We start from the raw sequence: 14333 nt of genomic DNA on the forward strand, positions 1-14333 counted from the left end.
TAAAAAAGAAAAAAAGATAGATTTTCTTTAATAGAAATAAGAAAATAAAATTTAAATAAAGATAATAATATAATATTGAAGAGAGAGAAGAATATAAAATGGAATATTCTTTTTTAGAGTAATTTTACTGCATTTTAAAGTTTACTGCATTTTGGAAGAGAAAATGGAGGTAACGGTTGGAGATGGCCTAACAACCGCCGTAGTTATGGTCTTATGGAGGTAAACAACAAGTATATTGCAATTAAAGATAACATAAGTGGTGCACCAAAAGAGTCAGACTTTGAGATAAAGAATGAAAGTCTTTCCCTTTCAATTGAGCCAGGGTCTAAAGTTGTTATTGTGAAGAATCTCTATGTATCAATTGATCCATATCAAATAAACCGGATGAAATCTCATATGCAACTCCAACACGTTATGAAATCTCACGTGTAAAAATTTTGGCTCCAGCATATTATTCTAGAACTTTTTCGGATTTTCAAGGATATTTTGTTCAGATTTTATTTTTACATAAAAAAATAATTTAATTTCGATTATTTTTTTAACTGCGGCTAATTTTCAATTAGCAGTTGCGATACTTGGGGTTTAAAATTTTGTTTCCATGACGAGGATTAACTCATAACTTTATTCTCTTGTCGGACAGGCAATTGATACTTATGGTGTGGGGACAGTCGTGGTTTCTGATCGGCCTGAATTCAAGAAAGGTGACTTAGTAACAGGGCTTCTAAGCTGGGGAGAGTACACCAGAATGAAAGAGGACACTGTTGAATAAATTGGATCCCATGGGCTTTCCTTGTCTTGCCACGTCGGAGTTTTTGGTAAATATTCCATCAAAATCATTATTTTCATAGCTGAGGGTCTATTAGAAACAGTCTCTCTGCTCTTCTAGAACAGCGGTGCGTACACATTACCCTCCCCATACCCGACTAGTAAAAATTCACTACGTTTGTTATTGTTGTTGTGTTCCATCAAAATCATTGTCCTTTACTAAGGTAGTAGGAGTATATTTTTAGTTTCTTGTCAATTTAGCGACAGAACAAGAATTTCAACTTTATATGTTCTTGATTTTAGATGCGACGACTTCAGGGTTCTAAATTTAATGTACATACTTAATGAATTTCTTAATACAAATATACTATTTGAGCAAAAGCTCACTGGATTCGGCTAAACCCGTAGCCGGGCATCTAGCTCCACGTCTCCCTGTCATAATAATTTTTTGAAAACTCAATAAGAACTAGAGCCACACTAGGGGCGGCTCAACGATATTGGTGGCCTAAAGCCAAACTTCAATAAGAGGCCTTAAATTTATTTAATAAAATTTATTATATTATTTTTATGTTTCTTTTTTTTTTGTGGTATACCGACCATCTTGTACGTATCTTGATCATTCATTCATTTACCTGCTAGCTCTCACCATTGCAAATATTTTGAAATTCTACTCATTAAGGCTTAGATAATATTTTTATGAGAAACATATATTGACGGTTAAGATAATATTATTTATAAATTCTCATAATCTAATAATCTCAATTTTGTACCACTAAATAGATATTAGTATAATTTCATGAATTTAAATAGTTCAAGTTTATTTCAAAGTGACAAATGTATTAATCCACTCTTTATACGAAATAATCAACTCTAAAAGATATTACAAGAGACTTCATTCTTTAATTATCAAAGTCGTTATCAAGTTGTTTATTTTCATATATTGCATATTCATTATAAAATTCGAGTTATTTACTTGAATAACCTCTATCACATTAATTCCAAACAAAGAAGTATAAAATTTAGTATCTTTTATTAATAATTTTATAATATATAATAGTAGTATATAATTTGAAAATTTTGGGGCCCTTCAATTGTAGGGGCCTAAAGCAATCGCTTTAGTGGCTTTTCCCTAAAGCTGGCAATGAGCCACACCACATCAATTATTGTTGCATAATTAATAAGACATGCTAAATTGTTGAGCTACTAGTTGCAAGAATGTGATCATCTGAATTTAAAGCATGTAGAAATGCTATTTCTAACTTGATATAGAGCACTTTTAACCAAAACTTCAACATGAGTTAGTTTAACTATTGTAGTATTAATTTTGGCTGCAGGATTCAGTGGACTAGCAGCTTATGGTGGATTTTTTGAGGTGTTAAAGCCACAGAAGTGGGAGAAAGGTTTTGTCTCTGCTGCTTGTGGTTCAGTTGGAGATTTGGTTGGACAATTTGCTAAACTATTTGGATGCTATGTTGTGGGCTCTGCTGGTAGCCAAGAAAAGGTTCTCAAAATGTAGTTCTTGTTATACCTGAGTTGATTTATATTACAGGTACAATTGCTAAAAGAAAAAGTTGGTTTTGATGATGCATTCAAGTATAAGAGGAAGAATCTGATCTTAACTCTTGTCTCAAAAGGTTTAAATCTTCCCTTAACATGAAAATTTGAAAGTTCAATTAGATGACTGATATTTAACTAAAGGCAAACGGTTTGTGGGGTAGTTTCGGAGTACATAAACGCCAACAAACGAGCAGATGGATGTAGTGTATAAGAGGATTACCATTCAAGGATTCCTAGCTGCTGATCATTTCAAAGTGTATGCTGATTTTCAGTCGAAGACAGCTGAAAAACTAAAGGCAATTGAGGATGTCTCCTCTGCCTTTGTAGGATTATTCCGAGGTGGTAATGTGGGGAAAAAGATTGTCCAAGTTGCAGATGGTATTAATTCTTGAAGTTAATATAGTGCATAGAGCTGTTAGATTGGAAAATAAGTTGTAACTAATGGCTCTGTAGCACATGGTTTGTTGACATGAATGCCTCAGAAAGATGATTAATCTGTTGATTGGTTGCCGAGCACTTGGCGTATTTCATAGTACATAGGTCAAGGAACTTTGACTTTCCTGCTATGTGATATTTAATTGACTGCTAGATAGGAACTTGATAAGTACTCCTCTATACTGTCAGCATCAAGAAAATTAATTGCTTCCACATTGAACAATCAATTTTGCAGTTGAATTTCTTTTCATTTGTCTAATCTTGAGTGAACAAAATCATTTAAGTATATGTAACCGTCAAAGTAATTCATTTTCACTCCTTTTGAGTCGAGGGTCTTTCGGAAACAAACTCTCTATCTTCATTAGGTTGGGGTAAGGTCTGTGTACACTTCATCCTCCCCCACTTGTGTGATTTCACTGAACTTGTTGCTATTGTTGTAACCGTCAAAGTAATTGAGGCATGCACACTGAATCAGACACTACCGTTTAAAAAAAGGAATGTTTTTATTCATGGTTGATGCGAGAAGAAACGATGATTGATGATTGAGAATCTGAGATACCTCTCCTAGTCTCCTTAGTCCCACTCTTGCCGTTATCAAATTTTTTTTTTTTTTTTTTTTTTGAAAGAAGGAACTTGCCATTATTAATGTTTCAAACTGGTAAACTTTTAGTTTCTTTCCTTTTCATTATCCAAGAGACTGTTTGTGTTCTAATTTTGCTAGCTTGTTTAGTAACTTCCATTAATTTGATACAAAAGTGGTTCCACTTAAATTAGCCTGTCTGGTTACACTCGTACTTCAGTTTAATCATATTAAGCACATTGATTCTCGTTTATTTTCCGAATTGAAAACTTCATTTTTCCAATTAACAAATGGGTCGGAAGATGGTTATTTGTACATGAAATTGATAAATTTTGGTTTCGTATTCCCTGAATAGGTATCCGTGAGTATTTGGTTGAAATTTGAAAATATGGTTAGGAGAAGTATTCATCTTACCCAAATAATTGTTTGGTAGTGTTTGAAGGGAAGTGAAATGCCTTATGCTTCTCGTCCAACTTTAGATGGACAATATTGACATGGATAGGAGACATCTCTCTTCTTGTTTCTCCAATTCCTTATTTACTTACTAGCCAAGCAAACACTTCAACGCCTTGCGTTGTACTTTCCCTTTCCTAACATTTTCAGACTAAATGTTAATAATATAAAACTGAAGTCTGGCTACAAAAATCAGACTCCAAGAAATCTTTTGCCAATGAATCATTCCTAACCACATTATAGCTCCTAAAACAACCCTGAGAGAACAAAAAAGAGAGCTTATATATCAAGTAATAAAGTACACAAACAAGCTGGCTGAATGATGAAGCAATGCACTCTACCAGTATGTGCCACAACGTCAACTTGGCAAAGTTTCTCAGTAAAAAGCTTCAGTAAATTGCAATTCTCAAACAATACACTCCACATGGAAGATGGCTTTGGATACAAAAATATGAAGACTAATGAAGAGAATTCATAATCGGCAGGGGGAACATAGGCAATCGTCAACAAGGTCATGAGAGGTAGATTTATGAAACCAATTGCTCATGAAATGCTCCATGATGAAATTCTGCCCTCTTAAGTTCAACTTATCCTGTACTTTAATCCAAATAGATGAAGAGAGCAATGTATGCTACATTACACCATATTTTCTTCTTTCCCAGTAAGACCAATACAACTGGCTACTGCGTCCTCATCCTGCTATTCTCTGCAGCCCTCACTTGCAGGAAATAAGGATGGGCCTAAGAAACAGGGAGAACAATTAGACATTAGGTTTATGCCACAGAAATCTTAGAACCAGTACAGACACATGATATCAAATGCAAGATCGAAAATTAGGACAACTACACAGACTCATGCATGCAAAACACCCTTTGTCCCGTACATATATGTCCACTGATACAACAAAAATAAACAAGCCATATCATGTTGAGCCAATAAAACCTACAAAAGAAGGGGGTTAAGACATCTTCCCGTTTGTGGAAGAAACAAGCAAACAGTTTATCATGTTTTGACTCCGAATACTCTGGTCTTATGCTGTAGTTTTCAAAAGTCACCTAATCCCACAGTGCAACACTCATTTGGTTATGCAGGCAAAAACATACACAAGAAAAAAGTTATCACCCAAAATAGTAGCTAAAATTATATGGAATTACCATTGCTTCTCTTGCTGTAAGTCTATCCTGATGGTCATAACGGAGAAGCTTGTCAAGAAAATCTATAGCCTGCAATTTCACCTCAAAATTAAAGGATCAAAATCCAAGCAAAGATTATTTGTTTTAGCAAACCCAAAGTGGTTTTATCTGAAGAAAATTACCACAGAAAAGAAAAGCACATACCTCTGGCGACACTAAATGCTGATTATCTGCATTTATAAATTTGGACCATGGCTTCCTACTGTGTCTGCAGGAAAAGTGAAGATTTTGACAGCAATCAGATATGTCACTATTCCGTTTCAGCAACCCTTTTAGTTGTACGCCCTCCATGCCATTTTGTTTGACTGACTAGCTATTTTCAGACTACTGAGATCATCTCAGTAAGTCAGCAACCGTATTTAGTTGCAGCTCACAATTTATTAGTACTCCTTTTATCCCTTGTTCTTTGACTAACTAGCTATTTGTATATTAGGAAAAAGAAACCTATTTCCTTAAATGACAAAGTCACCAAAATTCAAAAAGCTAAATGTGTTGTAACCTGCTCTACATAATTTTGAATTTTCTCTGTACATCTTTATACCTTTTTCAAATTGTCCAACGATATACCTTAAAATATCTCTACAAAACTCAAATATAGTAACTCATTCAAAATTTAATTCCCAGGCTCCGAAAAAGTCACCCATGTAAATCTTTTTGTTTTTCCCTCCAAGGACCAACCATGTAAAGTGAGGAGGAATGGAGTTAGTAATTCATTTAGATAGGTTTATGCTGGCTAACACATTGTTGTGACTAGGTTAATGAAGAGAGCCTGAATCATACCTCCCAACCATAGCCTCCAGCTGAGGATCAAGTTCTAGTTGATACTTGTGCAGATATGCATTCAACTCATCAGTTCCAAGTACCTAAAATGATAATTTCTCTGTCAACTCCAGATCAAGTAGGTAACGGTACTTGTATAAATGATAACATTTCAGCTTTTACTAACAACTGACTACTTTATTGGCTGATGTTAACAAGATCAACCTAACATCAAGACTCTTATAGACCGTTGACCAAGCTGGAGAATTATTTTCAAGGTATTACCTTAGCAATTTTGACAAGCTGATCCTGGTTATCATGACCATAGAAGAAAGGTTCCTTCCGGAAAATCTACATAAAGAATAATAGGCCTGATAAGCTGCAATTATAAGAGGATAAATACAAAATGCAGTCCTAAAAACTTGGGGGCCTAGTTTCAGCGCCCACCACCTCAAAACCAGAAAAAAAGATGAACGGATGGAGCACCATGTAATGGTTTAAAGTTTCTCACCATTCCTGCAAACATGCATCCAAGACTCCACATGTCCAAAGAATAGTCATAGTCTTGCAAGTCAACAAGAAGTTCCGGGCCCTTGAAGTATCTGAAAAACAAGCAAAGAGACATTCAAACTTGCTACACTAGCCTTTATATACCAAGAGGGGATACAGACAACCAATAATGACCACTACAACCTATTGATACTTTGTGTACCACAACTTTACGCTATAAGGCAGCTTAACCTTGTACTGGTTCTTGTTTAACTTTAACCTGAAACATTTTCTTTCTCCAAGTAAGAATTGATTGTTTAAGCATTGTTCTATGGAGCATGGAGCACTAGTAGATTCTTTCATTGTCAAGTCCATCCAACTAACAAACTGGAAATGATACATTCCATTAAAAGTTTACACTCCAAGAGCTGCTTTTGGCAATCTTAACTCCAAGAGTAGATAATATGAAACCCAGTACGATAATTCTGCTAATATATCAGTCACCAACAACTCATGGTCGGGAAGTGACACTATAAACCTTCTGAGATGGAGATTTGAAGAATACGAACTCCAAAAGCCAACCCCAGATAGATGATAAATATCATTTGTACTGTGAGGCATTGTGGCTCATAACTGAATAGCTAATTAAACAAAGACATACTGGAATGACTTGCTTTCGAACCAAAAGCTCATATAGCTCAGAGAAGAGTTAGTAAAGTGAAAGTGGAAAACATCTATAATAGGGAAACTGAAGATAAGACATAATTTGCTGGCAAAGCAACTGCTGCTATTCCACCAATCAGTTTTAGTAAAGTATTCCTTACCTTGAAGCCACACGAACATTATATTCCTTTCCTGGATGGTAAAATTCAGCAAGACCCCAGTCTATCAAGCGAAGCTTCCGCAATTCATGGTCTATCATAACATTATGTGGCTTGACATCTCTATGCATTATTCCCTGTGAATGACAATAGTCTAGTGCCTGCGGGTTCATAAAGAAGTTTCAATTTCCCACTTCCTCCACATGATGTACACAGGGAAGAGGATAATACCAAATTATACAACTGTTGCAAGAAGCTTTATTGTTAGAAGTAGGGGGGGAAGGGGGACTCTAAATGTAGAGTGAACGACGGGTTTCTTGTTAGCAAGTTGCTAGACTAGAGAACGGTTCAATTGAACATCAATATGAAACTGAAACAGACATCTAAAACAGAGGTCATCACAGGTTGGAGGACACCACTTCCCCCCAGAGTAGAACGGAGTATTCAATTATGGTATACCCTTCATCCAGCAGTTCTATTTGCGCACACACCCCTCCCACTTTCTTTTTCCCCTTCTTTTCCTATGGGCTTCTTGTTAATACGAGCCTACTGGTGCCTGCAAGACCTAGTTACGTTGAAATCAAAAAAGAAGATACATTTGTTACATTGAACTCAAAGAAGCAAAACTCCATCTTCTTTTTTCTCCTTTTAAACCCTTCCCTTTCATAGAGAGAACCATAATGGAATAAGAACAAAGAAACGAACACACTAGAGAAACAAGAAATCATTTTCGAAGAACAAGAAAGATTTGTACTTTTCGTTCATTTTTTTCCTTCTGCAGAACAAGAATAGAACATATAGAACCTAGGCAGCTATCTGCTTAAGCAAATTGCAAAGAATGTGCAAGGAAGAAGTAGCTTCAAGATAGAAACAGTAGGATCCGAGCATTAGGGATTGGCTCTTGCCTTTGGTACATTTATGCAAATCTACTGTACGTCAGGTCTCTCAGGAATAAATCAGTTCCAAAAATATTCACCCTCAAACTGAAACACTATTTAACTCCAATTAATCAAGCAGTTATTGGAAAAACAAGAGTACACAAGAGAGTAAGCAGAAGCATTAATCTTCATTGACGACAGACTTTAACCCTATCGTCAGAACCAGATTGTTGTACGCATTCCGTGGTACATGCAACGTTGAGTATTTCACTACCCACATTCTTCACTTCTCCTCCACACTCGTCTTCTAAAATATTAGCAATTTCAAAGTCTAAGATTACTCTACATCAAAATAATGACTTCGTAAAATCTATCGGTATGTCTATTCCATATCCTAAAATAATCTGCAAACAAGCAGCCAAAGTATCCCAAAGAAGGGTTGTGCTATCGAAGTTATCAATTCACAACTCCAAACAACCGCATGTAAACCGTAACTTGAACCAATGAACCCATCATAAAATAAAGAAGGAAAATAAAATTTAAAGAGCTAATATTGAAAAGACAGTACATCATTACCAGTGTTTTCAAAGGCGAAAAGCACAAAAACGTGCTAAGGTATATTCGGGCTTTAAGCGCAAATAAAGCGTGTGCTTTAATGAAGAAAGGCGCAAAAAGAGGAAAAAAAATACAAATATGCATGTGTAATCCAAGACTAATAATTATAAGCACGAATTCCAATTTACTTGCTGAAGGCCAGATGCCTACTTAGTCTTTTTTGTTGGGCCAAACAGTCCTATGTAAATAGTTCTACTGTCTTTTTTTGATTTTTGAGCTCCCTTACTCTTGACTAGCCTCTTTGAGGTATATTTTCTTGTTAGTGGCTAGCTCCAAGATCCCATCATAACATCTTGTAATGGAGCTAGCATATTTATTTTTGTAATCACTGCATCTGCTTGATACCTTTCAATAAAGCAACTTACCTTATCAAAAATAATTATTATTATTATTATTATTATTATTATTATTATAAGCACGAATAACAAATATATGGACAAAGAAATTTTAAAAAATTACAATAAATTAAAATATCAAATTGTTCAGTCTCGCCTCTTCAGGATTACCCTCGTTGGTAAAAGTACACCTTAGAGCCTTGATGACAAGGCTGAAGCGTCCACTAAGCGAGGCAAAGTGCTCAACATTTTTGCGCCTCACTTCAGGGCTTAAGCACGGTTTAAGCACGCCTTTGACAACACTGATCATTACTCCAGACTCTTTCATCAATTAGAAGATTGGAGTGCATATGAGAAGCTATTAAAATTCAAAAAATTACCGAGAGAAAGCATGTTATCAAGAAATTTCAGGTTGCATAACTCTTCGTCTAGAGATGCTTATTCCTTTTCGAGGAATTAGTGAAAATAATCATGTTAAAAGAATTCACTTTTAATTTGGGACAAGAATTTAATTACATAATCTCCTGTAACTGTGTTAAGACATGAATGCCAAGGAATTTACTCCACAGATTCAATCAAAAGAAAATGAGAATTTATCTACACAACATTCAAGTGCTTCCAAAACCTTATTTCTAATTAGAAAGGGTGATTCAGCATATAAAAATTGGAAGGAACTCCCAAGATCCTCTTCCTTGTGCAAAATAAACAGCAAACAGCCAACATGCAAAGAAATGTATGGAAGAAACAAGCTTTTGGCTAGATAATAAGACATACATAAAACTAATATTTTCAGTCACATGAAAGAAAGAAGGTGACAGAGATGACGCAGACAAGGGGGTGGGAAGCAAAAGTGGCTGCAATCCAAAGATATAACCTTTTTTTATAGGAATGATCCGAAAGATATATCCTTTTACCTTGAGAAGCTCATATATGTAGTACCGGATGTCATAATCTGTTAATGTAGGGTACAGTACTTTGAAATCTGTACTGTTCACATACTCAAAAATTAAGCTTGGAGTTTTTGAGTGCTGATCTCTGACAATATCAAGGAGTTTGACAATGTTTGGTCCGCCACAGAGGTTCTGCAAGATTTTGATCTCTCTCTTGATCTACATAACACCATCAAATAACAATTCAAAAGCACATCTTATTCCAACTAAATCATTAGGTTGCAGAAGTACAGAATTAGAGAGGAGAAAAGAGAGAAAATATATATGACCAGCATGTAAAAATTGACCTATATTTCAGATATTCCACATGACAGACGTAACCAATTTTGCAGATATTTCCTATGAATGAAACTGATGTACTCCTAACAGAGTTACACACGAATAAGGCTGCCTACTTGACTACTTATCAGATATGCCACGACTCTAAATCAACACATATGAACAGATAATTGATAGATGACTATAGGCGAGTTTCACGAGATAGATACAACTCTTTCTATGAGGCTGTTAACATAGATGATTTTCTACAAATGTTAAGGTCAGCAGAAATTACTATGCAGTACATAAGAAGATGGCAGGAATTTTATACACGATAGGAAATGACTAATTTTACAGGAATTCTTTTTTCTAGCATAACAATTAGTTTCCTTTTTCTTTGGAGAAGAAAATTTGTTTTTATTCAAAAGGACTAGTTTCCTTTTTCTCTGTGAAGCAGAATTTTAAAGGAGTTACTCAATAAAAACACAAAGAAGCCATCTGTTAGATTCAAAACCAGTAACATAAGTTGAAAATACAAGAATTCATACCTTTTTCTTCTTGACAGGTTTCAGGATCTTGATTATGCACTTTTCGTTGCTGTTAACATTTATACCTTCAAAAACTTCACTATATTTTCCTCTTCCAACTTTCCGAACAACCTCATAGTCATCCTGATCACTGGAATAATGAAACATGAGGAAAATTGATAAGAATAATACAGCATCATAGGTTGCATTAAAGTTGAACTAGTCAAAGTGAGGATTGTGAACTGAAACAAAATCTAATGAAATTAATTGTATCATCATCCTAATACCATTTGAGGAGGTTAGATCAATTGACAAAGGAGGCCTGCTGACGTGATCCCTGAAACAGAGGACTTAGATTTACAATATACATGCTCTCAATTTAGCAAGAGAAGGTTTTATAGTCTCTTTTGAATTGTTCTATACTCAAGTAAGTAAATCACCAATGACTTAATGCCAAATGAAATGTTTTTAACCATTTGTACGTATAGCAACTTAGCAAGTAGCTGAGCAAGGACCTGGATTACGCTTCCGTTTTAGCAAGATAAGGTCTTAATAGCCTCCTACAATTTCGTTTGACTTAATATAGAGTACACAAGATGATTTATTTCCAGATAAAACTGGCACAAGGATTTGTGCTAACAGACTGTAGCCAGGCACCAGCCTCCGGAAATGAAACGAAATGTAGCATACATGCATAGTATATGCAATATATCAATTTCCAGCAAATTTTAAACATTTCTAAATGTTAGAAATGAAAACATTGTATTTAGAGCCCAACCCTAAAGCCATAGGCTTTAGCCTAACAATGAAAAGAAATAATCACAACAACTAACTCATGCAAAAGATTGAAAATTTGCTTCCTTGCAAACATTTCACACCAACTAGAAAACATCATAAATGATTTCCCCAAATGTTGAAAAAAAAAAGCCTTTCTTTTGCTTTTGTCGTTCAAGATTAGGAGTTTATCAGCCAAACCAACATCCATACTGAAACACCCACAAATTTCCTTCAGCAATCAGCCAATCAATCAATCAACTATACCTCAACGCACACCACTCAAGTTGGGCTACATGAATTTCGTTCCCAATACAAGATAACTGTCTTTTTAGACAAAAGTGTGTAAAATTAAGGTTCTCAATCTGACACTTAAAGGGCCTATCCCTATAACAAAAAAAAATAAGTAAATAAATACCCTCACTTCCAATGTAAGCCTTTTTAGTCTGTCCCAAAAAGAATAATACCTTTCTATATATATAAAAAATTTGACTTTAAACTTCTCATTTTACTCTTCGTGAGATGATTTATAACTAGACAAATATCTAATGACTTATTTTAGACCACAAGTTTCAAAAATCATTCTTTTCTTTTTAAAACTCCATGTCCAATCAAACATCAACACATAAATTAGGACACAGTCAAACATAATCACTTAAATTGGGACTCAGTCAGACACCATCACACAAATTGGGACAGAGCTTGAAGTAATTGTCTTTTGAGTCAAATGTTCTATAAAATTAAGGTTCTCAATATAACACTTAAAGCTCTTATCCCTAAATAAATATTAGATAAATATGACATAGCATGATATAAAAGCATAAATTACATAATTCAAATTATCAATTAATAGGTGATTAAAGATAAATAAAAGAAGCAGAAAAATTACCCCCATTGAACAGTAAGGGCTTCATAATCCCAATATTCCCTCGGGCGAAGCACATTGACATCGGTGTAAACACGAGCTTTCGACATAATTTTACCGTCAATCACTGGTTCAGAGCTGTTGATCTTACCAAAACTGACGAAATTTCCGGTAGCAGAAGTAGCGACGGGCTGTAGGAGGTCAGGAGGTGAGGCAAGAGGTGCACGATAAGCAACAAGGACGGCGCACACTAGAAGAAATTGAAGGCAGCATCTTCCATGTGAAGCCACCGCCGGTGAAGTAATCAACAGCGATTCTCAGTATAATTATAGTGAAGTAGATGATTTCAAAGGTAGAGGAGAGGAGAATGCTATTTCTGGAGAACAAGTGGGGAGTGTTAGATCGACTTTTGGCCACTTGGGTGTAAGCTTGATGCACTGGTCCCTGGACCTGGACCAATGTATGGGTGGGTGTGACACTAATAGCCTATTTGGCCAAATTTCTAAAATCGAACAATATTTTTTTCAAAAGCACTTTTGATGTTTTTGACTAAGTAATTTAAAAAATATTTTTAAGTGATAATTATTATTTGGCCAAGCTATAAAAAGTGTTCTAAGTATATTTTTATTAAAATTATTTTTCAAAAAAGTACTTATGAAGATAAGCTATTTTTTTTATGCTTCTTCAAAACTACTTTTGTTTCTACTCAAAAGTATTTTTTTCTTCTAAAAGATTGGTCAAACATTTCAACTTTAAAAAAAAAAATACTTTTAGCCTTGAAAAAGCTTGGCCAAATAGGCTATAAGGATTTTGGGTCTAAACGTGCGCCTAAGCGCCTTTTTTCTTTTTTGTGTTTGTATTTCTTTTGGGACCCGACTTACAATCATTTTTTTTTTTGCCAAAATTTCGTTTTCAAAAATTAAGATTATTTGTCAAGATTTTAGAAGTAAAAAAAAGTACTTTTTAAATAGAAGCAGAAATAGTTTTTGAAAAGTAGAAAAAATAGTTTCTCATAAAAGTATTTTTTTAAAAACTATTTTTGAGAAAAATATACTTATAAATATTTTTTTTTAAATTTGGCCAAACATTAATTGTTGCTTAAAAGTATTTTTCAAATTGATTAGTCAAACACAATGTGCTTCTCACCCAAAGTAATTTTGAGAAAAAAATTATTTTCAAAAAAATTGATTTTAGAAGCACGACCAAACATGTTATTAGTGCATTTGGATTACTGAAGCTAAATTGTTATTATGCGCCGTAAACAAGTGATTTGAATAGAAGTATTGAAATTGAAAAAAATTGCTATTATGCTTGATAAACAAGTGATTTGAATAGAAGTATTGAAACTGAAAAAAATTGTTAATATGCTTGGTAAATAAGTGATGGTAAAAAAAAAATCTGAAATAACTTAGTATTTCAATTCACTTTCAATTTGTTCACACCATAAAAGAGCCGATTACAAAATAATTTGTATTTCAATTCACTTTCAATTTAAACTGATCACATAAGATAACTTTTTTAAATATAAGTTACTAGTATCTAACAAACATATAAAATGTTATGCAAGGAAATGATATTTGTTGGTGGCTTTTAATTCTTAAATTTACACAAAGAGAAACTTCACATTAAGAATGAAAATGCAGTTGGCTGATGTTTTTAGCATCATTGCGCAATTGCAACTTATTTATGGAAGTAACGTATTTGAACTTTTCAACTTTATTTCGTTTTATATCGAGTATTGTTGGTGCTTCTCTTCGTCACCTGTGGAGTAAATATTTGTTAATTGTTATCTTATTCATGGTAACATGCACCAAGAGTCATCTTTTCATGCCCCAAAGTCAAGGGTTATCCAAAAAAAAAATTATCTCATTGTAACAAATTTTATATTGTTGCATTAGCAGAAAAGATAGCAGATGTAGAGATGGAGGAAAGGAAGAGATACAAGAGATGAAGAAACAGAGTAATTAGGTTTAAGGCTTTTGTAATTAAAGGTAATATTGGAATTACAAAAATTTATAAGGGATACAAAAGTAAAATCATTGGTCAACTCAAAATAGCTTAACAGCCAAAAAAACTATT

At 34.2% G+C, this 14333-nt stretch overlaps 1 protein-coding gene and 1 long non-coding RNA gene across 2 annotated transcripts; one reads left to right on the forward strand and one right to left on the reverse strand.

Annotated features, from left to right (window-relative positions):
• The first annotated feature begins 217 nt into the window (after positions 1-217).
• LOC117275455 (uncharacterized) lies at positions 218-2980 on the forward strand. Its single transcript, XR_004505623.2, has 3 exons — positions 218-428; positions 641-815; positions 2100-2980. It is a non-coding gene; the product is annotated as an uncharacterized lncRNA (long non-coding RNA).
• Positions 2981-4053: 1073 nt separating this feature from the next.
• On the reverse strand, positions 4054-12690 carry LOC104090948 (casein kinase II subunit alpha-2). The gene is made up of 10 exons (XM_009596164.4): positions 12279-12690; positions 10637-10766; positions 9795-9989; positions 7056-7213; positions 6254-6344; positions 6028-6093; positions 5764-5846; positions 5128-5191; positions 4945-5013; positions 4054-4530 (listed from the first exon to the last, which is right to left on the reverse strand). The coding sequence occupies exons 1-10, from the start codon at positions 12362-12364 to the stop codon at positions 4471-4473; spliced, it is 1002 nt and encodes a 333-aa protein (XP_009594459.1). The 5' UTR covers positions 12365-12690; the 3' UTR covers positions 4054-4470.
• Between the last annotated feature and the right edge of the window lie 1643 nt (positions 12691-14333).

The sequence above is a fragment of the Nicotiana tomentosiformis genome, chromosome 9 (assembly GCF_000390325.3).
Source record: "Nicotiana tomentosiformis chromosome 9, ASM39032v3, whole genome shotgun sequence".
Taxonomy (NCBI): Eukaryota; Viridiplantae; Streptophyta; class Magnoliopsida; order Solanales; family Solanaceae; genus Nicotiana; species Nicotiana tomentosiformis.